The 27,608-nt window shown below is 38.1% G+C and overlaps 1 protein-coding gene across 3 annotated transcripts in view; it reads right to left on the reverse strand.

Moving 5' to 3' along the window:
* The window catches only part of MAP3K20 (mitogen-activated protein kinase kinase kinase 20), a 119,007-nt gene that overhangs the window by 50,832 nt on the left and 40,567 nt on the right, over positions 1 to 27,608 (reverse strand). For all 3 annotated transcript variants that reach the window (XM_063116379.1, XM_063116380.1, XM_063116381.1), the window contains exons 5-10: positions 25,267 to 25,332; positions 21,984 to 22,012; positions 21,754 to 21,891; positions 17,672 to 17,758; positions 11,732 to 11,806; positions 5,325 to 5,431 (exon numbers count right to left, since the gene is read on the reverse strand). In XM_063116379.1, the coding sequence (XP_062972449.1) occupies positions 5,325 to 5,431; positions 11,732 to 11,806; positions 17,672 to 17,758; positions 21,754 to 21,891; positions 21,984 to 22,012; positions 25,267 to 25,332 (502 nt within the window). The remainder of the gene's footprint in view (positions 1 to 5,324; positions 5,432 to 11,731; positions 11,807 to 17,671; positions 17,759 to 21,753; positions 21,892 to 21,983; positions 22,013 to 25,266; positions 25,333 to 27,608) is intronic.

Genomic DNA, 27,608 nt, shown 5'->3' on the forward strand with positions numbered 1-27,608 from the left:
TAATGAGTCTGTTACTCCACAAGTTTAGCAATTTATATCTAACATTACTGGTCATGTGTATTCTGTTTATTTCCATACTCTGCAGATTAATTTTGCTTGCTTGTTTTTCCATGACCCAGCTCACTTTACCATCTTAGTCAATTTATAAACAGTTTGTAATGAAGTATATAGGGGGTCTCATGGACTTTCTGTTACTGTTGAATTACATTTTAAATGTTTTGTTGTGGTTGGAAGCTGGCCCAAGTCTCTTGGGTAGAGCATGGGGTAAAAGCTGAAATAAAGTAAAACAAAGCCAAGGTAATCATTCTAAATTTAATTAGCGTATTAATAATGTGCTGTATCCAATCATGCCCTTCCACAAACTGAAGGAATCTTTCACGTTGTAGAAGAATCTGATCTAGTGAAGATCTCCACAAACAGAGGAGGAAGCAGATGTTGGCTGATTCTTCCTGCACCACATTCCATACTGTTTTGAGGGTCTCGAAACCCTCTGGAGGTTTACCATTTTTGATAGCATTACTCATTCAACCAAAAAAAGGGAAGAGCACAGATCCAGGAATTGGGGTGTTTCCCTGTTCTGGATGGGTTTGCACTCCCTCCGAAGGAGCAGGTCCGTAGTTTGGGGGTGCTCCTGGATCCATCTTCGTCACTGGAGGCCCAGGAGACCTCGATGGGACAGAGCGCCCATTATAAACTTCGGTTGGTATGCCAACTATGCCCATTCCTGGATAGGGATAGCCTAGCCACGGTCATTCATGCACTGGTAACCCCACAACTAGACTACTGTAAAGCGCTCTATGTGGGGCTACCTTTGTGTGTGGTTCAGAAGCTGCAGCTAGTACAGAATGCAGCAGCTAGGGTGCTCACAGGAACACCTTGCTTTGCTCACATAAAACCTGTGTTAAAAGAATTGCACTGGCTGCCTGTTAGCTATCGAGCCACATACATACAATTATTATTAATTGTTATTATCCTATAAAGCCCTAAACAACTTGGGACCAGCATACCTAGCAGACCGTTTTCCCTTATATACACCTGGATGACAATTACAATCTTCAGAGGAGGTCCTGCTGGCCAATCCGAAACGAACAGAATGTCGCCACGGAGAACCTCGGCAGCAGGCCTTCTCTATAGCATCACCCACCTTCTGGAAAACCCTCCTTCATGCGGTTCAGGAGGCAGAAAATGTAATTGCTTTTAAACATCTCCTAAAAACATACTTTTTCACACAGGCTTTCCCTGGACTGTAATTTATCTGCTTTTATACTGACCTCTTAGCTTTTAACATTTTAAATTTATTGTATACTTACTGTATTTTTATGATTTTGAGTGTGCACTGCCTGAGGAGCCTTGGCTATTAGACAGTATAAAATGTAATTAAATAAGTAAATAAATTAATAAATAAATTTCATTCTAGTATCTTAAATTTATTAAGCACACTCCTGTGGGTATCAGAGCACTCTGGGAATCTGGTCTACTGCTACTGACATCCCAGGTAGGATGGGAAGAACAACGGAGGTGCATTTGAGAAACTGAACGTATATTCTAATCAGCGTGGCCATTCATTTGATTTACAGAGGTGGAAAATTCAAATGCCATTGACAGAATGATTTATGAAAGCGAGATAAACATTTATCTAAATGCTGTGGCCTTCAGTGTGGTGGCCTCCTTCTTATGGAATTCCCTGCCTTTGGCATTGGTGCCTCTGGTAGGCACCAATGTTGTACTGCTTCCGGCGCCTCCTGAAAACATTGCTGTTTCAGGAAGCTTTCCATGAATGACCAGCCGTGGTTTTACCAGTACTAGGATTTTATCAGAACTTTGTCCTTTTAAAAATGATATTTTTAATATATTTTTTAAAAAATTCTATTTGTTGTTCACCACTCCGAAATCTTTTGGATGGGATGCAATAGTATATAAACTGCTCAGAAAGCTTCGGCTATGGGGCGGTATAGAAATTAATTAATTAAATAAATAAATAAAATATTGCAAATAAATAAATACATAAATAAGGAGGACAATGTTTTGCATCTGCCTCTGCCTCCACATTAAGTTTTCATTACATAGCTAAATACAGAAATACGTAAGTGGCATATACAGATGTCAAGAAATTAGGAAAATGCCAGTAAAGCAGCAGGACATATCTCAAATACTAAAAGATATTAGCAGTGCATAATTTTCACTATGTGCTCAACGGCTTGAACACATAGTGATGCCTAGTTTAGCTCACACACACAGGTTTCCATTATCATACCTACAACTGCATCTTGGCTGTGACAAGTGAGGCAAGCTAATCCTGTTAGGCTACACATCAGTTCACATCACATTATAAAAGGGTGCTGTCAATCAAGTGTGCAGGATCAAGTCAATATACTAGGCTCCGGTGGTAGCTGACATGTCTTTATGATGTAGCTGAGGTCAGGGACCCACTCAGTGAGGTACCCACTACGTTCCCTCTCCACCCAATTTTTGTGCCATGCAACAACTTTGCTTGCTGCTGCTCCGTCATGCCTGGCATGTTGACACTGGCCCTGCAGTAGCAGCTTATGCCACCGTGCCAACACAACGCAACATTTTGAGACACTATACTTAGACAGTGGCCCTTATGACCTACCCTAAACTCACTCAGGGTAGTCTATAAACACTTCAAAAAATTAACGAGTAAAGAAAACTAGAGCACTGACTACCTACAGGCATCCTGTTATGCCCTCCTCCATATTGTTATTTGCTTTTTTAAAAAGAGATGGTCATTACTTCAAGCTCTTAATGATCTATAGAAATATAGATATAGACAGAGCGAAGAATTTCAAGATCTTAGCCATCGTTGGAAGAGGCCCACAGGATGCCTAGTTCCAGCTTGAAAATGTGTGTATAGATTAAAGTTCAAAGGCTGAAATCCTAAGTACATTTTCTAGAAAGCCTGTGCCATCAGAAGGATGCATTTCCATGTATGCACATTGAGGATTAGCCTGAAAATGGTGTTTTAGGATTTGCACGGTTATAATAAGCTTTTGAGTGTTATCCCAAGTTCTCTCATGCACTTTCCGTTTTGAATCAGGAGATGGCGCAATGCGTTATACTCTTCTGAATGCTGTGCTGCAGTCAGCTAGTGCTATACTCTGCTGAGTCAGTGGAAGAATAATGTTAGTTCTAAAACAAGCTATTTATACTTGCATCATGGGACTTGGCTCAAACTTCCCATCCTGTGCTCAGTTTTTCCACACATGCCATAAAATTCTCTTGTTATCAGTTCACTTTTATAGTTCCGTTAAGTTTAGGATGCTTTGTTTTGATAAATCATATTTCTATAAATCTCTCTCTCTCTCTCTCTCTCTCTCTCTATATATATATATCTTTAGACCCCTCTACTTTTCATGCATGTTTTTCTTTGCTTTAGTAAACTGTTAAATTGTGCTCCACGTTCACTTGGAGAGAGACCAAAGATTCTTAATTTAGAACTACTGCAAAGTTCACCTGGTTATGACCCTCTGCTTGTAGGGCTCTCTTTTCAACAGGCCTTGGAAACACTCTGAAGAGCTTCTCTAAATGAGTGATTTATAGCACACTCGTGAATGGCCACATATGGACATTTTCAGGTTCATTACATGACCTCGCCATCCAGGGCCCCTCCTGTGCCATCCTCCAGAAATTGTGGGTTTAAAAAACCCAGAGATAATGTGGGAATATCCGGGAAAGCACACCATCTCCAAGTGTGTAATCTTGAAGTTGCGCTATAATTACGCTACTAGATGGCACTGTGTCATTAAAGTGAATTGAGCTCATGGCGCAAGCAGACAGAGGAAGTATTCAATTTCAAGCCACATGGCCACCCTTGTAATGGCGCTGATCATATTCCAGAAAGAAAGTGGATGCAGATTAAGGCAGTGCAATTCTTTTAAAATGTAGAAAAGCTCTAAACCTAACTCTTTTAAATGCTGCATATATAAAAGAGGTTGATGGGCCTTTTCAAACAAGACACTAAGGCTGCTCTATGCACACTTTGCTAGAAGCAAGTCCGTTAACACAGTGAGATTTATTTCTGAGAAAATGTGCTTAGGGTCGTGCAATAAAAAAGAGGTTTTTAGGCTGGAATTAACAACTTATAAAGGTCATTAATACAGGATCGAAAGTGGAAGAATCAATGAGTTTCATGTGCATATATGCTGGGACAGAACATTCAATGGGCTGGAGCCACAGACAGGCAAACAGGTCATGCATTGTAGCCCACTAGGTGTTGGATAAACCTTGTTTGGCCTGCTTGGCTTACCTAGCGGCCTTTCAAGGAGCAGTGAAAAGTGTACAAAAGGCCTCTAAGAGGGCGCATGTGCAGCTGTGTCCCCTATAGTGACTGCAAAATTGTGAGATGGAAAATTTCACACACGCTTACTAATGGCTCAATAAGCTGCTCTCCTAGCAACGGTTGAGTGAATGAGCTCTGGGGGAAAACAAAGTTCTCTTGCTTCTAAAGTTTAGAATTTAGTTCCGATCTGGCATCAGATGTTTAAAACTGTATTGTTCACTATTTCTGTCCCTGCTTATAGGGGCTGAAAACCTTTTAGGTTGGCCATAAATTTTAATTCTATAAGAAAATCTCCAAAATCAGTATCACTATGATACCTTTATTTGGCCAACTCAAAAGTCACAAAATAGTTTGCAAACCATTATGATTATAAAGACACCAAGAACAATATCTAATCCAGTCTGCAATATCTAATCCAGTCTACAATAATCGAATTTAGGTCTACTAACTTTAAAATATTTATGCTGGCAAATCTTCCTGCCATACTGTTTAGGTGTCATAGTTGTGATGCTGCACTGACTTAGTTGTTTGTACTCTTCTTAATTACTAAGAGCTTGTCCAACTAAACCACAATCTAGCATAAGAGTTCATGTACAAGATTGTGGCCCAAGTCTTAGGTTTGAACTATTAGCGCATGGCTTAAAAGCAATAAGCTTTGATAAACATAAATCATATCTTAGTCTCACCTTTAACTCAAGCTAAAGGAATAATGTAGACTACATTAAAGCATACATTCTACAAGTAATTGGAATGCATCCCACAGACTCCACAAATGCATTCCAACAAATACATGCATTCCACAAACACATGCATTGTGTTATATTGCTATATACCTTGCATTCGGTTTAATATTGCATGGGAATGAACAAATGTGAAAATGTGCTGACTTTCATATTCAGCAATGGGGTAGGTGGACAAGGCTAAGAATTCAAGCTGACATCTTTTACACCTAGCCTTTCAAAAATATTTCAATTTCCCTCTCCAGGTTATTTCATACTCATTTGCATACATCACAAAGACTTACCGCCACTCTGCCTTGTTATGCAGGAATGAGTTGCATTGGTCTGGAAGGTTGCTATCATTTGACATGGAGTCCAAGATTGAAATGATCTGCTTGAAAGAGGGTCTTTTCTGTAGACAAAACGATGTATATACTTTTAAAAAATAAATTATCATACCATAATTTAACTGACCTGTCCAAAGAAATCTGAAAATACAAGACTGCAAACAGAACTCATATTGGCATACTGACTAGATAATTATTAGGTATACAGCACAAGAAAAAAACACATTTATTTCAAGCATACCTTTAATAGTTTGAAGGTTGTTTAAATTTTATAACAAAAAGGTGTCTCAAAAATTGTAGCACAGTAAGAGACTGACCTGAATGGACATTCTATTTGCAGCTACATTATTCATGTACAATAATATGATAATGGAAGTGACTTTGCCATTGTCCTCAGCTTCAGAGACTAGAATAAGGACTCCCCTAATGGAACTAAAATAGGGGACCTATTCTCTTTTCTTGTGCCCAGTAACACCTTTGGAGAGGTTGTGATCTCTGCTTATAGCACATAAAGATTAACTCTAATTATGTTAAGTTATATGAAGTTGTTTATTTGAGGAGAATCCAGCTTTGCTGAAAGAAACTTTTTTTGTTTTTCCTTTTAGATTCAACATTTGTTTTTTATTTATGTCATTTATTATACAAAATGTATTGGCCCCTCTCTCTGACAAAATTCCAGTTATTAACAATAAAAAGAAAGAAAATAAAAAATAGAATTACAAAATAAAGTGTTTAAAATTACATTATGCCAATGTTGCTTAAATAAAAGAAATGTCTTCAGCAGGCACTGAAAAGAAAATATCGACAACTGCCTGACATCAACAGGCAGGGAATTCCCCAGGGGGGAGCCAGTACACTGAAGGCTCGACTCCGAGTGGACTCCAAATGGACAGGAGGTCCATATGGAAGCACCTCAGGAGCCACAAACACAACACAGTACTGAGCAGGGCGTTGGACTCGATGGCCTTGTAGGCCCCTTCCAACCCTACTATTCTATGATTCTATGATTCTATGAAAATAGATGTCTGAAGAACATCTTGTGCATGGCAATTGCCTGACCATGCTGGGTGCTGACACTGAACCTGATGTGACAAGGTATGGCTGTGTTGGAAAGCTTTAAACGACATATTAGACAACTCTATTACAAGAACCAATGTACCTGATACAAAAGCCCTATTTAGGCATTCTTATTATCTGTTCAATCAACACATGACTGGAGAGACTATTTCAGCCCTGTCCCTCTCTGTAAGTTGCATCCATCACCCTGTTCATGTGGAGGATGGTAGTCTGAAGATTAAAGCCTCCTATATCTGTCAAGGATCTCCACATGAGCCAAATACCAGCATAATTTAAATAAACTTTCTATAATTTAAGTAAGATGTTCTAAATCAGGTTTATAAAGACTATCCTTGAATGGCCGCAAAGGTTATTACACTTCTTCTTTTTGTAGCTTTTTGGTATCCACAGGTCATTTTATGGCAGCTCCGTTGGCTTGCTATTTGCTTCCATGCACAATTCAATCTGCTAATGCTAGCTTTTAAAGCCATAAATGGCATAGGACCAGATTGAGTTAAGGACTGCTTGCACCTATACAGGCCTGCCTATATAGTCCTCACTGTCAATTTCACCTTGTGACATTTGTCAAGTGAGCAGAGGGACAGAGCATTTTCTTGGTACTGCCATAAATTCTGGAATGCTCTTCTAATTGAAATCCTTCACCTTTCATCTTTGTATCACTTTCACAAGAAATTAAGACAATTATTTTAACAAACTTTTAAAGTGTAAACACATAGATATATTGCTGCCACTTTTAATGTGTAACATCTTGCTGCTGCTAGGGTTTTGTTTTTGTTTTGTTTGAAGTGTTGGTTATATTATATGTTCTTTGTAAACTGATGTTCAGCAGTATTTGTACTTTTATACATGCATGGTTTATACTTTGCCCTGGGTACAAATAAAATTATTTGTTTATTTGTTGTGAAAGTCATTTGTGGCTTAAAAATGAAGAACTATCTTTTATAAAGCTTCTGCACTTGATTAATCACAGGCCACCGCACAGGTGGATGTTTACATGTACGTTCTACTTGTAATTACTACTCCACTTCTGTAATTCAGTGGTCAAAATACTGGTCAAAACCAGGTGGTGTGTGTGTGTGTAATGTTTTGCCTTTACCAAAAAAATGTTTAAAGAAAACAAAACACACCAAGAAACGATTTGTTGAATCCACAATTTTTTTAAAATGGGGAAAAAATTCCCAGCATCTAAGTATATTACAAGAAAATAGTAGTCAGGAAAGTTCAGCCATTCCCACAATGCGATCTCATAGTGAAAATTAATCACATGAATGCAGAGGGCAGTTGTGGTTTAGTTTTGTGATATGGGGCCTTTGTTCTGTAAAGACACAAAAATTACACAGTTTTCAAAAAGGTTGTGCAGCTATTTATAATATTTCAATTTCATAGAGATAACCAATATGTCCACGTCTTCAAATTAGGTCCTCTAAAAACTACTTACACTCACAAAACAGTATTACACAATCATTTTAGTTTGTTGAATGTGCTAATTTATAGCTCTTCTATACATTTTATGGGTGTGCCATTCTAACACTGTGATTTCAAGACAATCTGGGTCTGTCCAGTGACAAAGCAGAGAAAGACTGTGCTGACGACCTGATTATTTCAAGTCAAAAAATTGACTCGGATAAAGCAGTCATAACTTCCCGGCATTTTTGTCTGCATTTATAGCTTCCTTTGTTACAATGAAAAAAGTGGGATAATTGTTGAAAACTGAAAAAGTCACAGTTAAAATGTTTCTTGAGGGAGCATCGCCTCCGTTAGTCTGTTTGACAGACCCCAGACAAGGTTGAGACAAAAGGTTGAAACCAAAATGTGGATACATAATAAAGGGATGATGCACATTCTCTCTGCATCACGCCTGTAATTATACCATTTCTGCTAAAATTACAGATGCAGCAATTAAAACGTGCATTTTAATTTGGGTGCACAAAAACAATTAGGAACAATGCTGAGGTGTCTCTCCCAGGCAGATCCAAGTGATTTTCACATTATAAAAGAGAGACAATTTCTTTATTTCAAATGTCAAACAACATAAAAAAATGTCAAACGTATAACAAAAAGAGACAAGTGCTCTTCTATGCAAGAGCTGCCTATTCAACACTTAGGTGAAGGGATTTTCTCTCTCTCTCCCTCTCTCTCTCTCTCTCTCATTTTTGGTCCATCTGCACACATTTCTAAGGCAACAGCTTAAAGCTAAGCAGTTGCTATTCCCTCCACCCTACCCCATATCTATACCGCATGTTCGCACACAGCTACTTTCCCAAACCACTCCAATAAAGCCTACATTTAAGGGCCTACTGTATAGTTTACTGCTAATCGGCTTGGAGAAGGAGCATAGCATGCAAGCAGGTGCTCACCTGGCAGTGTATTATTTCCACCTGTTGATATAATTCTATAATTGATTCCTAATGTAGAGTCCTAATGGCTTGCTTCAGCAGTTCATGCCTCCCTGCGGATCCCACATTGGTAATGAGTGGCTACGGCCTCACAGTCATAAATGTGAATGACGGCATGGAGGAAAGACTGGATTCCCTTGCAGCCACCATGGGAATCACTCCCAGTTTTAAAAAAGTTTATTTTAGACTGGCAAATTCCCGGGGTCAAAAATATTGTTCTACCCCATTGGGCATTGTGTTATTTCCCATACTGCCCCCTAGTGTTTGCATTTAGAACTGCTGTAATTCTCCCTGAACAGATCTGTCAGCAACCGATCAGGCCTTATTTATCTGCTATCATGTATTAATTGGTTGTTCCTAGGGAGAACCTTTAGCCCAATTCAAACTAGTTTCTTCTTCAGTAGGAATAAACCAATCCTCCTGCTGCTGACCTGGGTTACAACCTAGAAGCCTGGCCACCCATTGTGCTTTCAGCTTCATCGTACTGTGATATATAATGTCCAGAATGACACAGATGCTGACTGGACAACTGGGGGATAGGATATTAGAGAAATAAAATCCAGATTAAATACCCCTGGCTAGATTTGAAACATCTTTTACCACAAATTTTGTGTTTAATAGAGATGAGTATTTTAAATCTCTACCCCTCTTTCAAATACTTCCATAGAGAAGAGAGTTAATGCATATAAGGGCATTTGTATTTCCCTAATTTGAGGGAAATAATTTGGATTTTGGCACTAGAAAGATCTTTCAGAAATGGAAAATGATCCCATGGCGTAGAACAGGGACAACACCCAAGATTTAAAACTATCATCTGGTAGGGTTATGTTGGATCAAGAAAGGCCTCCTGTTGACTCCAACCCAATGTGATAACATCCCCCAGACACTAGTAAAAATGATATAAAGGAAATAAATCCCCACACTTTGAAATTGGTTAAAGAAGAGGATGGTTGTCCCTATCCCCTGCCCCTCCAGTTAAACAACAGGATCAATGTACAAATTGATCTTCAGGGCACTACTAGAGCCCTTGCAAATTCCATGGTAATGGGTTAGATTTAATGTATCATTTAATGCATCTAGCAATAGAAGAAAGATTTGTAAGTATCAGTTTCAAAAACTAGATCCCAAACAGGGAGGCTAATACAAATGTATTAGCTCCCCAATCAATGCATCATTTCTTAATTCTTGTAGGATTGGAGAGGCATCAGCTCTAATAGGAAAAATATATATAAAGAAAGATCTTGGTCTAGTAAGAGATTCCATAAGCCCAATGACACATGTGGACTGAGTCCTAGTTCACTGTATAAATCATCTAGGAGCAACAGAGAAGTCTCTGAGAGGTAGCACACTTAAATGGATAATCAGGATCATCAGACAGGGTGGGTGGGGTATGATGTTTCCTTACCGCAGGCTCTCTTTCTGGTTTTCTTCCGTGTTTGAAACAAGCACTTTTCACAGAGAAGAGACCAGCAACCACATGGCCTGTAGATTTCAATGGGGACAGCGCCCTCCAGTGGCCATTTTATAGCACAACCTCAGAAGAGGCAGATTAAAAGAAGTTTATTTTCTGACTCTAAAATTGAGAAAAGGGACAGGAGATGCGCAGGAGGTGGACGGTGTCATCAAAAGGACCCGCTAACATCCACAAGTGCCCAGTAATGAGCGTGCTATAAAATGCTTGTCTGATGACACTCAATGTGAAGTTTATGCAATTTCCCAAAATAACATTCTAGTGGTTAATCATTTGCTACAGTGGTAAAATATAAAGGAAAGCTATTAAGAAAGCTTGTAAGCCCACAATTCTACCAGAAATTCATTTCACTGACTATATGGCAATGGGAGTGAACTAACAAATTAAAAATTACATCTTTTTTCTTGGAATGGACAAATAAATGTATAACCTCTGAATTCCGAAAAGTATTTTCAGTTATTTGATATTATTTGTCCGGAAGAGACTTGGGCCAGATCTACACCAAGCAAGACTATGAAAGTGGTATATAAGAGGCAGGAACCACACCAAGCAGGATATAGCGGTATGAAAGCGGTATATGGTATGTGACAATGGGCCCCAACAGTTGTCAGTGCAGTTTAATAGTGCTATAAAGCAGTAGTGTGGCTCTGGCCTCTTATATACAGCTTTCATATTGCTTTCATAGTGCTATATCCTTCGTGGTGTAGATCTGGCCTTGGTTAACTGATGGTAGTACTCCTTAGCTGTAAGAATAAAGATCTTTGCCCTAACAGCAGAAAGAACCCAAAAGAACACGGTGCAGCTTTGGAGCAGCGGACTTCAACAGATCCGGATCCGAGACCCACCTCGGACTCCCAATGTACACATAGTACTTTCACAGTTTCACAATTACCCAACATGGTGGCAACTCCTTTGCTGCAACCCATATGTACTGATCTCGTGGCCCACTTTGGGTCATGACCCACCAGTTGAAGACCACTGCTTTAGAGGACTTGGCCATATTGATCTCAGCAGAGCTGTGTTATACCATGAATTTCCTTCATCACTTATAAATTTGATTTGCCTGAAAGCGTAATGCTGCTATCTAGGCCAGGATTATTGTGGGTTGAGGTCTGGTGGCACGATTGTCCTCTGAGATGTCTTCTGTTGGGACTTTGGAGCTTGAAAAGCTGCCTAGAACAATTGCTCCTATTCCTCTGCCATGCTAAAGCAAACATGGCACTTCCTTAAGCATATCCAATATCAGCAAAGCCAGCAAGTTTTATGTTCGGGAAAAAATCATATAAATGCAATAAACTTATCTGAAAGCTTTTATTTCAAAGTCTCCTATCTGCAGGAGCAGCACCATATTTTTAACACAGTGCAATTAAAATAAGCGGTGAATAAGGGTACGTTTAATAATATATTAGCCAAATAAATACCTTTGGGTCTGCTTCCCAACACTGGAGCATCAATTCTGCAAAGCTTCCAGGGCAGCTGCTTGGAATGGTCAGTCTCTATAATAGACACAAGGAATAAGTCAGACAACCAACGGACGGAAAGTGAACAGCAGAAGATCAGTCCCAGGCATGTACTAAAGCAGATGCCATCACTTTGTAACAGAGCAAGAAAGCTGATCACAGACTACCACGAAATAAAATGTGGTACCACAAAATAAAGGTACGCTACACCAAAGTTTCAGCAGTAGCAGATTGCTTATGTCTGGAAATGGAAGCTAAACTAATGAACCAAGCTATCACCTTCCCATCTCTCAGGGATATGACCATGGGGATTTTTTTTTCTGGCACTAAGAATGATAGCTCCATTAGTAGGCCCATTTCACAAGTTACATTCATGTCATGATTGCGTCTGGGCAGAAAAACACCACGTGTGCTGCATTTTACGGCTTGTGGCTTGTGTGAATTATGAAAGAACTAGAACAAAAAAATAGCCTTCTAAATATATTACCTTTAGGTGGAGACCATCCTGTCCAAAACTGTTTAGGGAAACTATTCCAGAATTTAAGCCCTTTTGTGTTTGCAAACTTCTTTTAATTTTAATCAAATTTCCACTGGTTCTTATATTGCACTACAGCACCCCACAACTATACAAAGAATGCATCAATTATGTATTTCCGCAAGGTTTTTAAATATTTGCATTCCAGCAGTCTTTTACATACTCTTCTCTGCACTTGTTCAAGAGTTCTCATAAGTTGCTTTGTACATAGTCCATCATTGTACATAGTCTAAGTCCATTTTAGTTATTTGGACTAAAGTGCTAGATTGTGCTGAGTGGCCTAATAACCTACTTCCTTATTAATGCAGTGATTCAAATTTCGAATGTACACATAGCTACGAGTTAACCAAGAAGAAGCCTCACTTCATAATGTTGAATCCCTATGTAAGCATCCAAGTTCTGAACAAGCATTACGGTAATATCAAGAGATTTGGAATCTGTTTATTGAATTATGCATTTTCTAAGGCTTTAGACCACAGCTTCCATAATTCCCAGCCAGCATGGCCATTGCCAGCTATTGGCCATAGTGTCTGGGAATTATGGGAGTTGAGGCTCCAACACATCTGGAGGGCCTCAGGTTGGGGAAGGCTCCTTAGACAGATGCCAAGGAGGCATTGTAGAATTGTCATTGTTCACGATACAAACATGCCATCTGGGCATCCTACTATGCTCTCTGGTCAAAACAGTTCTGCAGATTTCCTGCATCCTGAAATCATTAAAAGAGAGAGAGACAGAGAGACAGAGAGAGACAGAGAGAGAGAGACAGAGAGAGACAGAGAGACCGACCACAGAAGCATGACCAGCACTGCTGCAAAAGATCTGTTCACATTCTGGCATGACTGTTGCCAGTTCCTGTTGGATAGTGCCCATAACAAGTAACATACGTTCCTACCCCATATTTTTTTTAATGTAAGTGCTAAAAATTCTGTTAAAAGTGAAATGGGGGGAAAGCCTGAAGCTTCTTGTGAAACCTATAACCTATCACTCCATTGACTTGTACTGTACTAAAGCAGGGTTGGGGAATGTGTAGCCCTCCCAATGTTGTTGGATTGCAGCTTTCATCATCTCTCACACCATTGGCTATGCTGACTAAGGCTGATGAGAGTTGCCGCCCAACAACATCTGGAAGGCCACACATTCCCAACCCATAGATTAAAGGAAGTGGTTATAGTCACTTATTTGAAAACTGGAGCGAATACACTGAGGATTTAGTGGTTTGTTCTAGTTTCCTATTAACTGGAATGTTTGTATGGTCACCAAACTACTGATGGTGGGGATTAAGGGTGGGTAGTGCCATGGTAAAAGCAAGGATGAAGTCATTCCCGCTGCTTCAGAGGAACAACTGCAGCATGGCGTAAAAAGCTAAGACTAAACGAATACAAAAAAACCCACTCAGTTTGCCCATTTTGAGTGTAAATATTAATTCATACAAGATGTTTCATTAAGTGTTTTGAGAATGACTATAGCATCTAAACATATTGGGAATTGACTAACATGTTGGCAGGGGAATGCTGGGAGTTTTAAGACTTTTTGCTGTCTAAACATGCATATAATAGTAAAAATCTTCAGGTGAAGAAGAAAACTTTCATATTAAAGATATTATTATTATTATTATTTATTTATATAGCACCATCAGTGTACATGGTGCTGTACAGAGTAAAACAGTAAATAGCAAGACCCAAATCTGCTGCTAACGAACAACTACAGGTGAACAGTCAGTAATGTAGAGACAGAGAACCAAATGCAGTGTCAGAAGCAATATTTACAAGCACAGAAATACTAATTTTTCTTACTTCATGCTGTTTAGTCAACACACAACATATGATACACCTATGAACGTCTAGTAATGCTGAAATACTATAGTTAGGAAATTCTAGGAGTTGTAGGACTTTTCTTTCTAAACATGCATAGGATTGCACCTTAAATAGCGAAGACTGCAATCCTATACACACTTAAATGGGAGTAAGTCACACTGAAGTCAATGGGATTTACCTCCGAGTAGACATGTACAGGACTGTACTGTAACAGGACCAAGTAATTATGCTGTCTTTTTCTTAAGAAAAAAAATCCAAAATCAATAGTTGGGGAAGCCTTTCTTAAAAAAATCTAAGAAAAATTCTATAGGTTCACACATTGATGTAATTATAGAAAGCAATTTAATCTGAATTAATCTGAAGTCATTTTGACATGCATCACACATTTTAAAGAGGCACATAAAGCTAAACAAAGCAAAATCAATTACTATATCAGCATATTGGGACCTGCAAAAGTTTATAAAATGTTGTGTGTCAAAACAAGAATGCAATCTAAACTTTTACGCAGGAAAGAATGCCAACATAGAAGAAAATAGAAAACAAAAAATATACACAGTAAATGTGCAATCTGGTATGCAATCCTTAAAATAAGGAGGACTGTAAATGTGAAAAAAATTCTATACCAAAAGTATATTCAAGAAGTTTATTTGGCATAAACAAAATGGCACTGACACTTGATACACAGGCAAGTCATTTGCCTAAAAATACACCTGATAGTCTAGCAGTGGCATTTGTCTGTAACCCTCACTGTTCCAGGAGATGGAAAATGAGTTACTAAAAGACATGTAATCATCACTTACATTCGTCTTACTTCAGTAGAATGTTATTTGTCAGTAATTTATAGGTAGCAGGTCTCAAAGAGTGTCATACGCTAATAAAAGTGACATTTCTTAACAGTAATTTGATGTTAGATAATGACATATCTAATATGAACTTTCATCCTTAGGATGTTTTGGGAGTTTAAAACATGCAAGCTCCAAGAAAACTCTAGTGAAATAGGACCAAAAAAAGCCCTTTGAGGCTACAACCCCAGGAAAAGTCCCACTAAAATCACTGGGGCTTACTTCTGAGTAGATGTATAAAGGATTGCACTGTAAAGCACTGATATTTAACTGATATTATGGGTAAGTATGGTTTAGTGATGGCTATATGCTTCTTCCAGTATCAAAGGCAATATATCTATGTTCACCAGTGGCTAGAGAACACAATAGGAGGATGCTGTTGCACTCATAAGAACATAAGAAGAACCCTGATACTGGTCAGACCAAGGGTCCATCTAGTCCAGCACTCTGTTCGCACAGTGGTCAACCAGCCATCGGCCAGGGATGAACAAGCAGGACATGGTGCAACAGCACCCTCCCACCCATGTTCCCCAGCAACTGGTGCACACAGGCTTATTGCCTCGAATACTGGAGATAGCACACAACTATCAGGGCTAGTAGCCATTGATAGCCTTTGCCTCCAGGAATTTAGAGAACCCCCTCTTAAAGCCAACTCAACTTCTGTTTTTAGGTTTCCCCACAGGCAGCTAGTTGGCCATTGTGTGAACAGAATGCTGGACAAGGTGGATCCTTGGTCTGATCCAGCAGGGCTCTTCTTATGTTCTTAAGTAGTGGACATGGAGTGTGAACATCTGGGTTCAAATATCTAGATATGAATTTCACTTGATGCCTTGGGCAAGTATCTACCTCTAGCCTAACAGAGTTGCGAGGATAAAATGTATACTGACCTAAACATCTCTGAGGAAGAGCAGGACACAAATTCTTCTGAATTCTTTTTGTAATATAAAGGTCAACTTCTGTTCATCTTCCTATAGGTTACATTTGTTCTAACTTTAAAGAGACAATTCTGCCTTGGACTACGTGTACACTCAATGCAACCAACTTAGGGTTGGATCCAGACTAAGTTGGTCGTATTTTAGTCCCCTTGAAATCAATGGGACTTGGTTATGATTTACTTGTCCCACTGATTTCAACTTAGTTTGGATCCAACTCATAATTTGCAGCTACAACTGGCAATTTGGGTCTTTATTACCTCATTTCTCCTTCTACACAAGTTTCAGAACACACAATCCAGAAAAAGTTATGCACTCCCAAGTTTCATTTATTCCAATAGGAAAATTTTTAAGCACTAGAACCAATGATATTTTAAAGTGCTTAATTTTGGCTGGATCGTGCCCATATTAAGTAGAATGACAGTGTAAGTGGCAAACACAGTACCTCACTATAAGTTTGTTATATACCAGAATCCTGTATTCAACTATGGAATCAATACAATTCATTTCTATGGAGGAACTCCTTACTTTCATTGTCATGCCTCCAGGGGAGTGGGGTGGGGGGAACTCTTGTGCTGAATCAAGAAAGCTCTTCCTCATGCATAAAAATGGAATGGATATCCTTTACATCTTATTATTTTGAAATTATATTGTCGGAAGTTACAGGTATGAAGTGATTCTGAATGAAGGAAACATTCCCAACTAAGTTGAGTATTTCATATAGGCTCATAGCCAGCTCAGCCAATCTAATATTCAAACAAACATGTAAAAGACAGCATAGCATTTACACATTAATTCATTCCCTCTCCCTTTCAAGTAATAATTTAACTATATTACTTAAAAGTTTCTAAAACAGTTTGGGAAGCCAGCTATATAAAAGGAATAAAGAAGCCATACCGTAGAAATTATCCAAGTCGCTTTTATAATGGTACCCAACCTTCTAGCCTGCCTAGATAGAGAAGGATTTCCATACTTTGTGTGCAATGCAGCCGTAACTAAAAAAAAAATTTTTTTTAATGTACTTCCCGCCTTTGATATCAAGGAGCCATGTGTTCAAATACACGCTCACATGCTCAACTACCTGAAAGCCTCAATTTGTAGGAAGAAGAAGAAAAGCAACGCTGGGGACGCTGTACAAAGGGTGTTTACGCCACTGAAGTTCTTTTGAAATGGAAAGACACGGCATGGAGGAAGCTTGCAACTATGGTACAGCCTTACCAGTACCAGTGAGGAGCTCATCTTCAATGTAGTGGGGGAACGTAGGTGGCAAAACTGTAATTTCCCTCTTTTTTCAAACTATTTTTTCTTCTTTTATTTTTGAAATCCTCATCTAAGTGGCTGTTTCTTGTACTATAGTGACTCCTGCTGGGAGAGTTAAGTTGAAGTAGCTGAAGGTCTCTTACAGATATATCAACTCCCGGCCAGTATAAAGATGTCCTAAACGCAGGAGATGGAGTTAAACTGTTCCCCTACCTTGGACGCAATGGCTTCTTTCATCACTAAGAACAAACCCCTAGGTTTTACAATTGAGACTGAGAAACTAGTACAGTACTTGTACAATTTTTGATCTACAGCATCACGACGTGAAGCTGCAACAATTAGATGTAAAGGGTCCATTCATGAGGAATAACATCACTTTGACCCTTTGTGTTAGCTCCTACTGCTAATCTTTCCATACGCGTGAACTTACTTTCAATTTGAAGAAGATGAAATAGTCTTTTGCAAAACCCAATACTGTTTTCTGATCTATGTACCTGAATGTAGAAACGTAGTCTTACCTCGTTTTTTTCTACTACAAGCCAAGCTACTTGTAATCCTTCCAAGCCTTTAAAGGGGACCTCCCTTGTTAGCATCTCCCAGAGAACCTGGAACAGAAAAAAAGAATAGAATTTTTATTTCTGTACTTTGTATTTTAAATACATTATTAAACCTTAATGCAGCACTATCTGTATCCAATTACCAGACAACTAGAGCCATTTCCAGGAACCTGGGTATATGTTTGTGTGCACGATCCTCACACTAAATTAATTTTGAATATTTCTCTCTATTATGTTTTGATAAACCCTGATTTAATAAATATTTAGAGAGGTGTAGGGCTGAATTTGTGAAATATACAAGGTTACAGTCTTCTTTCCCTGTTCCTCAGTTGTTCATGTCTGAGGTTGAGACCTGTCAACTATTGGATTCCCTCTCTTCTAATCATACTAGGAAATTTTGTTGCAATTGTAGAAAAGGAGCTAATCTACAATCTTAGAAATGTGTTACTTTCGGAGTTACTTCTGTAAGAAAAATAGTTACCTCAACATGTAAGGAGCAGTATAAGCAGCGTAAAAATGGCTTCCCATCTTCCAATATATTTCTATATTAAACTCAATTTCATAACACTATTTTTCTGTTTAACTGTTTGATAACCATATTTAGCCAAGACATCAATAGTCAGCATAAACACCTTATTTTTTTTAATAGTACAGCTCCATGTCATTCACTTAATGATATACTGGGATCCCAAGGGAGTTGCACTGAGATGGTGCTCTAACAGTATCCCAAAAGTTAATATAATCTATCAAACCTAGGCCAACATCCTTGCTTTCTGATCGTCAGTATTCTTTATAAACTTTCCTACTTTCTTCAGACTTCATTAGGCAACTATTTCATATATCTATCAGTATGAGTTAGAAAATAAAATTAAAAACATATTGAGTTTTATAACCTTTTTTTTTTAAAAAAAAGTGAATCATCTAGTTAGGCATTTCAAATATCATTGCCCTCTGTAAGTGCTTACAACCAGGTCCTGAGGGGTAGCATTCATGTTTAGTTGGGACGTATAAAATTGGAATTTTGGGAATTTTGAAGGTAATCAGTAGGAAAAGTTCAAGTTTTTGACATATGCTGCCCATATAAACCTGGTTGAAGCCAATCAGAAACACAGAAGTGTGAGCCATGGTAAGCTGCTATCCATATCCCCCTTTTGTTGTTGTTTTAATGTTATTCCTCCAGGAATTTGATGAACAAAACTCATAAGAGTTGGTGGCCAAAACCAAAGCCTCAGGAGTATACAAGATTCCCTCAGCTTCCCTAGTTTATGAAGCTTTTTTCCTCACTCCATACTTTGCAGTGTGGGGAAACCCCAATGTCTCACAACTACTGATTCTACCTAGCAAATAATCCTAAAATGTGATCTGGCATTTGTCAAGGACTACCAACTATGTGTTAAACTGTCAAGGACCCTAATCAAAAACTTGCCTCCTTATATTTCATTTATTTCAGTGGAAACCACTCAGAAGCATATAAGATTATAACACCATCTTAGCACCATTTGCACAGAAGTAAGTCCCAGTGTTTTCAATGGGACTTGCATCAAAGTAAGTGTGCGTGGGATTTGCACCCTTAAGTGTCCCATGAAATTATTGCCAAATCTCAAAAAGACAGAAGGCAAACCACTAAAAGGAAGGGCAAATGGGATGAACAATATATGCCACCCTCCCTAATCTTCTTGTGACTTATTCAGGAGAGGCAAACTTGACCAAGGAAAAACTTGGACCTTTGGGTTGACAGCATTACATTGTACTATGGTGGGAAAATACTTTTCTTCCTTGACATTGTAAGTAGAAAATAGAAAACAATATAATAGTTCAATGAATACGACCCATTCTGGCAGGGAAAACTCAGTGGAAAAAACAAATAAAAGAAAGGCCATGGATTCTGCCAACAGAATGCCATTTTTCAACATCTTACTAGTTTACATTTGAAAAGGATTCTGCTCTTTGTTATCAGAATTTCAGCTGCACTTCAACTGATGAAAAGCAGATGTCTGTCTAGCACAAAAGCCACTTGTAAGGGCTCTAGATTGTGATACCAGGCTGTTCAAAACTTGTATTTATGGACAAGATTGTTTTAAAAGAAAAATGACACTTTTTCATAGACTAATTCTTTATCTTCAAAACATACTGTTGGCCTAAAGGTTTGTATTATGAAAGTTGAAGATATATGAAGAGAAAATCTTGACTGAAGCCAGTGATTAGAAAATCAAAACCAACGCACTTCAGCTTACTTAAACAACTATCTAGATCAGAAACTAAAATGCACACCAAACTATGTCATTATGAATCTATAAACATTTAGCTGTGTGCCAATACATAATTATTTTGTAAGCTTTCTGAATTTCAAACTCTCACATAACTTTTCAAGTTCTTTTTGCTGTTTAAAATGGAAAATATCAAGTTGGAAAAGAGAAATTATTTCATCGGGGCAAGTTGTCTCAGACTACTTAAAGTGGACCCAAGGAGTAATACCTGAACTGCTTCCCTCTAATGAGATGGACTTTTCTCCAAAAACAGTGGGTTGAAACCAATACACACTTACCTGGAAGTCAGTCCCACTGAACTCAATTGGGCTTACATGTGTGTAGACATTTTAAAGATTTTGATTTGTAGTTTAGTAGCACTTAGTCCCCATTGAAATAAATGAAACTTAAGTTATGACTAATGTTTCACATTGATTTCCGTGGAACTATGTACGATTAACTTAGTCTGGGTGCAAGCTAGTGTCTTTAGAACTTACATGTCATGGGTGGGAGTGAAGATTTGTCAGGCACTCCTGCCTTGGTGCTTTGTGGCTGAAATGTGGCTATATGGCAGGGATAAGCAATCTGATGCCCTCCAGAAGTTTTGGACCCATCACTCCTCACCATTGTCCATCCTAACTGGGACTGATGGGATTTGAAGTCTAAAACATCTGCCTACCTATGCTCTATGGGAATGTGTGAATAGTATTTCCCACCACAGAATATACTGAAAGTGACCCTTGGGATCCTATGGTTTTATTTCTCCAATCTTCTTACTGCATGTAGAATGGAATGTCTACACTGGGAGAGTTCTATTTATTTTAAGATAGAATTTCTCTAATCCAGGATATTGAACCATTAGTAGAGAGGAAAGTAAGGATGGATGGATGAGTCTATTTCTGGTCTGCAACTGTTTTGCATGTATTCATTCTTAAGTCCATTCCATCCATTTCTGCATTAATCTGTGAATCGATTTTTTAAAAAACATATTTAAATATGTGATCTGAATATATTTTCTAAGAAAATATGCATATCTTAACACATGTTGGCCTAATATATATATATAAATATTATATACATTTTGGTACGTGCCGTGAGCTGACAAGCACTTTGCAAGATTCAGAAGGGCAAAGGATAACTGCTTTCCAATTTGCACATTAATCCAGGGAATACAGATCAGATCAAATTGTACTGAAATTAGCAGAGGACAAATTCTTCAAGCTTCCCTAATGATAAGGTGTGTGTATGTAAAGGGTGGGAAAAGAAACACCTAAAAAGACTGTATGAGAAAGAAACAAGGGGAGATCTTGCATTAAATGAATTATGTGAAAGAAAAGCAAAAGATAAAAAAGTAACAGTGGAGTGTGCATGTATGATAGAGACTGGGTGTGTAAAAATATACTTCCAGAAATACTGAAAGAGGTTGTCACAATGGAGGAGGAGCACAAAAGGAGTGAATACATGCATGAGCAGAATATATACTTTCTGTGGTATGTAGTGCCGTATGAATGTGACATATATTCCATGATATACTGGTTATATACTGTTTTTAACTTAATTAATGGTTTAATTTGTTTTTAGCTGTGTATATTTATTGTTCTATATTGTATGATTTTATCAGTACGCCGCCCTGAGATCCTAGTGATATAGGGTGGGATACAAATGTTTTAAATAAATTAATTAAATAAACTCCACCTAGTGTTCTTGCCTATGTGTCGGGACCCAACTGAATCGAGCTATCCTAAGATGAATTTGTCAAATATAGTTTGGAAGCCCACAAGGAAACAGGCTACCTACCACACCATATGAATATGTGTCACATGTTTCTGACACTGGGAGACTCTGAATAACTTCTGGAGCCATCCAAGGAAAGGTACCAACTAGAGACATATGTGTTGTATGGGAGTGGAATCTTGAAGCGCCGAAGTCACAGATCTGGGCAAAGAAGAAAAACAGCTGTTTACGCCTCACACTTTAAGAAAAACAAGATGCCTAATATTTGTTATATATGGTTGAAGTATTCCTACCTTTAATACTCCATCACCAGCTATAACCACTGGAAATTAAAAAAAAGAGAGAGATGAAATGACATTCTAACAAACTGTTTATATTCCTTAAGAATTTATCCCATCATAAGGATGAACTTGTATGTATTGGCAAGCATAGTTCATCTCATTTGTCTGGTTGAACTGACTGACAATAAATTGAACTGACACCAAATTGCCTCATACTGAATTGTTTATAAAGTCATCTCCATCTTGGTGGCATCCAAATGTTTTGGACTACAATTCCAAATGCAAAATACAGAAATTCAATGCTAGGAATTACTGGGAAATTATTTAAAAGTAAAACTGTCAAATGTGCCAATATGTTGTAACATTTGGGATATCCAAAAACAACCTGTTGCTTTCCAGATGCTGTCAGGGGATGATGGGGATTATAGTCTACCACATCAGGAGGGCAACAGATTGGAGAACGCTCATTTAGAGAAAGTATTCCTCTGAGATGGGCACAAACAGGGAAAAGCTGTTGTCTTTATGCCCTAATTTCCTTTAGTTACCTAGGCTACAGCTAGACCTAAGGTTTATCCTGGGATCATCCAGGGTTCGCCCCTGCCTGAGCACTGGATCCCCTGTGTGTCACCTAGATGAACAGGTTTGACCCCTGGATGATCCAGGGATAAACCTTAGGTCTAGCTATGGCCCTAGTGTTCTTGAACTGCTCTATCTTAAATCATTACTTGTTTATATTTCACTTTAATATATAGAACTTTGACACTATTTTGACCCAGTTTTAGTCTCAGCGTTAAAGCTCTTTTAGTCCTCATTGTTTTGTTCTCATCAATGTCCATCTTTATTCATTGTCCTGGTGTCTGAAACAAATGTTGCATGAAAATACTTCAAAATCCAAAATGTTTTGTAAACAAAGCTTCACAAAAACATATTGGCTGACCTTCTGATCTAATGCATTAAGGCAGTTCTTTTATTCTTATGTAAGAAGGGCTTCTGAATCACTGGTCAAAATTTAGTAGAACACTACAATAAACTCTAAAAAGCCATAAAAGTAAACTGTGTGTCCATAAAAGTAATCTGTGTTTGGCAAATAAACATTACATGTACCAGCCAATGATTTGTTTTTCACTATCTAAATTATAAGACACATTTTATGAAGAACAAAATGAAGCAGAAACCAATTTAGTCTAATTTTAAGGGAGCGGGGAACCCTTCAAGTCTTTAAAATGATTAAAAAAATAACCATTAACAGCAATGCTGCAATGAAATGAAGGCGTATCTTTTTGCCTTTGCATGTAAGCTTTGGGTGTGTCCCATTGTACTAATCCCACTTGGCATAGGGAAATTCCATTGTGACAAACAGCCACTAAGCATGAGCTGCAATTACCACTAACCTGGAAATCAAGGCAAAGAAAACTACAGATCTCTAGTGTTGAACATGGTTCAGTGGCTTTTCTTCTGGAGCACTAGCAATAACCAAAGTCCGTTTCTTAATGAGGCTGTCCCGAGTTTGCAAATCAAAGCATGGTTTAAATGTCTGGTGCACTTTTGTCTTATATCTTAACTGATTATGCAAGTGGAGCAAGTGGGGTCTACACACTACTCAAGGAAGCAGCATAGCAGCCTGCACGATGATTTTTCCACGAATCTGTTGTTGCTTCTAGTAGCACAAATGAGAGGACCACAGGCACACAGAGGTTGTCAAAAGATGATCCTCCTTTGGTTTCTGTGTAAGAGGGGATCTTATACTGAAACCGAAACAGACTGATCTCTAGGCAAAGCTGGGTGAAACTTCATGTCAGTTAGTAGCCCACTAATTAAAATTAATGCAAGGAATTCTCACAATTCTTTCTGCAGCTGGATAGACATGTTTTTTGAGCTTGAAGGCTCATATGGCTGAATTTCATAATTAAAATAGAAAAGCACCATTTGGATAATATGCTTTGTGTCTTAAAAATGTAATTTTTGACGAAAATGGTTTTTTTAAAAATGTGCATAGGATAAAAGTCTTTGGAATTTTATCCAGATCTTACACCTTAGTTTTGTGTTAGCCAATGTTAAAATGATTCAATTTCTAACAGGTACTGATTTACTTTAAAACATTTTATTCAACAGATGCCAGAGATGATATTCTATGATACAAATTCCATGGGGTATTGTATGCTGATTTTGGCCATTATACAGCGAATACCAAAATATTTCTTGCAATAACTTTCAAGATGGGCATGTCTCAAAAAAATTCTTCTTTTCACAGAACCAAGGAATCATTCCTCAACTAAAGACTCCTGAGCAAACTTAGCAGATATTAAATAAGAGGAGAGTTATATGATCCACTTATAGATCAATAACTAGTTAAAGAACAAAAAGCAGAGAGTAGCAATAAATAGCAAATTCTCCCAATGGAGGAAAGTGAATAATGGGCTCCACAAGGATCTGTATTGGGACCAATGCTTTTCAACTTGTTCATAAATGATTTGGAATTAGGAGTGAGCACTGAAGTGGCCAAGTTTAAGGTGGTTAAAACAAAAAGGGATTGTGAGAAGCTCCAGAGGAGCTCCAAAAGGATCTTTCTAAACTGGGATAATGGGCCTCCAAATGGAATTCAATGTAAGCAAGTGTAAGGTAATGCATGTTGGGGCAAAAAATCCCAACTTCAAGTATAACCTGATGGGATCTGTGCTAGCAGTGATCAATCAAGAAAGAGATCTTGGGGTTATTCTAGACAGCTTAATAAAACTGTCAACCCATTGTGCAGCTGCTGTAAAAAATGGGGGGGGGGCAAATTCCATGTTAGGTATAATTAGAAAAGAAATTGAGAATAAAACTGTCAATATCATATTGCCTTTATATAAATCTATGGCATGGCAACACCTAGAATACTGTGTACAGTTCTGGTCACCACACCTAAAAAAAGCTATTGTAGAGCTGGAAAAAAGAGTAGGAAAGGGCAACTAAAATGATCAAGGGGCTGGAGCATCTCCTATGAGCGGAAATTACAACAGCTACTATTGTTTAACTTGGGAAAAAGGAGGTTAATGGGAGATATGACAGAGGTGTGCAAACTTATGCATGGTTTGGAGAATGCAGATAGGGAGACATTTTTCTTCCTCTCTCATTATACTAGAACCCAGGAACATCCCATGAAGCTGACTGGGGTGAGGCTTTCGGAAATACATAGAACACATTTTACATGCAAATAGAGGGTTTCCCCCACCTTCATTTCCAATTATAAATACAGTAGTTGCAAAAACAAAACAAAACAAAACAAAGAAAAGCATGTAAATTCATGCTGTATTACCATTTCGGGACTTCAGATCTCTGTGGATTACTTTGACTGGAGCCTCCATATGCAAATAGTGCATTCCTAAAACGAAATGAATTTTAAAAATATTTTGTTGCAGCAAGATTACTTCTTGTCATAGCTTGTTCAGAAATGAATGCAAATGTATTTAACCAACTCTGGAAGCAATTCATTGACATCAGTGGGACTAAGCATGCTTAACCATATGCTGCATGGAGTCCTTTGGCTCCAGTCCAACATCCATGTTTGTAGGGATCTACCTTTCTTTCTTCTGAGTGTGAAATTCAAGTGCTCATGGTCACTTCTGGTTGCACACACCACTTGATCACTTTCTCATAGAAGAAAGTTAAGACCACCACCACCTCTGTGTGTTATAGGCTGTGCAGAGCTGTTGAATCAAGGTTTGCTATAAATTTCTAGGCTGATCTCTTTACATATATAAAAAGGGGTTTCAATGTAGGTGACGGGGAAGGTAGCATTTTTTTTTAAATAAAGAGAGACAACGCCACAGTTTCATTCGCTCATTATTGTGAGGGAAGAGAATATGTGCTCCGAAGAAATGTCTACTACGCAATACAAGTCTCAACAAAAAATAATGAACAAACAGGGCTATAATGTCTGACCCAATGCAAATTATGCAGATGGAAACATTCCATGCTTATTTTTATTTTTCCATTTCCTGATGCATATATCTATAAACATCTAAAATACAAACAAAGCTTATCATGGCCCAAATGCAGCAATCTTTTAAGGGGGAGGGAGATTATCTATCTAACCCATAACCCAGGCAAGGTAATGCATTTGGAATTAAACTAATTCAGTCCCACAGACTTAAATAAAATGAAACTGGATTGAATCCAAGTATTCCACATCTTAAATGGATTATTATTTGGATGGCATGCACCTTAACTAGATATATAATCACATTTTTTGTGCATTGCATTCATGCTGTAAATGAGTCAGCATGGGGAAAAAATACTCCCCTTCAAAATATGGGTTACAACTTGAGAACATGGGTGTAATACAAATGAATTCCAGCGACATATGCAATTTCAAAACTAATTTAATCACTTAGAACATACTTAGGAGACAAGATCCACTAGGATGAGCTCCTGGAAGAACAAAGCCATGAGTTTCATGGCAGCCTAGGAATGCATTGTTTTTAAAACATCCTAGCCCATGCCAATGTAGGTTTACACAAGATTGTGTCTACTCAGAAAAAGTGATTACCCCCAAAGATCCTTAGCACGTATCTTGGAATTGGTTCACATTGATGCCAATACAAATTACTTCCACTTAAATTCACAAGCCCCAAATGTGCTTCAATGCACAAGTGAAACTTTTACATATTAAGATTGGCGAGCATTTGGTATGATCTGCTGCTCAGGAGAAAGATTCAAGTTTGTTTATACATAAGTAGTCATCAGACCATCACAAAGCTAATCATTTAACAAAGGATATTACATATCTATGTAAAAACAATACATTAGCATAAATATAATTAAGACAAACCCTATTACATAAAACAACTTAAATTTCTGAGTCACCATGGTCTTGTATCTCTCTTGTAACTCTAGGATAGATGAGTAAAATGTACAAAACCATGTATAAAATCAATCAGGAATTTAAAATTCTGAGGGTAGTATCCAATTGTGCCCAAGAGCTAGCGCTAATGATGCCATGTTTGCACAACATAACGAGTGCTTTCTATGGCAATGGAGGAAAGGTGCTTTCCCCCATTGCCTAGCAAGTGCTAATTATGTTGTGCAACACTGGTTTATGCTAATGCAGCATCAGTACTAGAGCTGGGGCACTGTTGGATACTGCCCTGAATCTCCCTTAAACATTTTATGTAACATGAATTACTGTAGATAGCTAACTGAAAAGACTGCATGTTTTCTATCTATCTTGCCCATAAAGCAGTTAAATTACAGTCTTAGAAATGGACCTTCCCACATATCTCTGACACCTATTGTTTTCTCAGCACGTTATACAACGGACAATATATACTAATATGTACAAGGTTTTTCAACCTAGACAGGATCTAGACTATTGCATTATAATGGTTTATAATGGTATTGACAAATGTTGGGGCCCAGGACACATTCCATATACTGTTTTCAAACTGCTTTCAAAGTGTTATATCTAGCTTGGTGTAGATCTGGCCCTGTTTTAAATCACATGGCAGATGCATTCAAAATATGGCCTATTCCTTCCTTCTAACACTACTGAAAGCATCAGATTTAACTGAGCTTTAGTAAAGGCTATCCTATCTATCCTATCTCTGGGTTTCTGCAAATCCTTTAAATAACACAGTGGAACAAAAGGAATGTAAGGAA

This window comes from Elgaria multicarinata, chromosome 2 (assembly GCF_023053635.1).
Source record: "Elgaria multicarinata webbii isolate HBS135686 ecotype San Diego chromosome 2, rElgMul1.1.pri, whole genome shotgun sequence".
Taxonomy (NCBI): domain Eukaryota; kingdom Metazoa; phylum Chordata; class Lepidosauria; order Squamata; family Anguidae; genus Elgaria; species Elgaria multicarinata.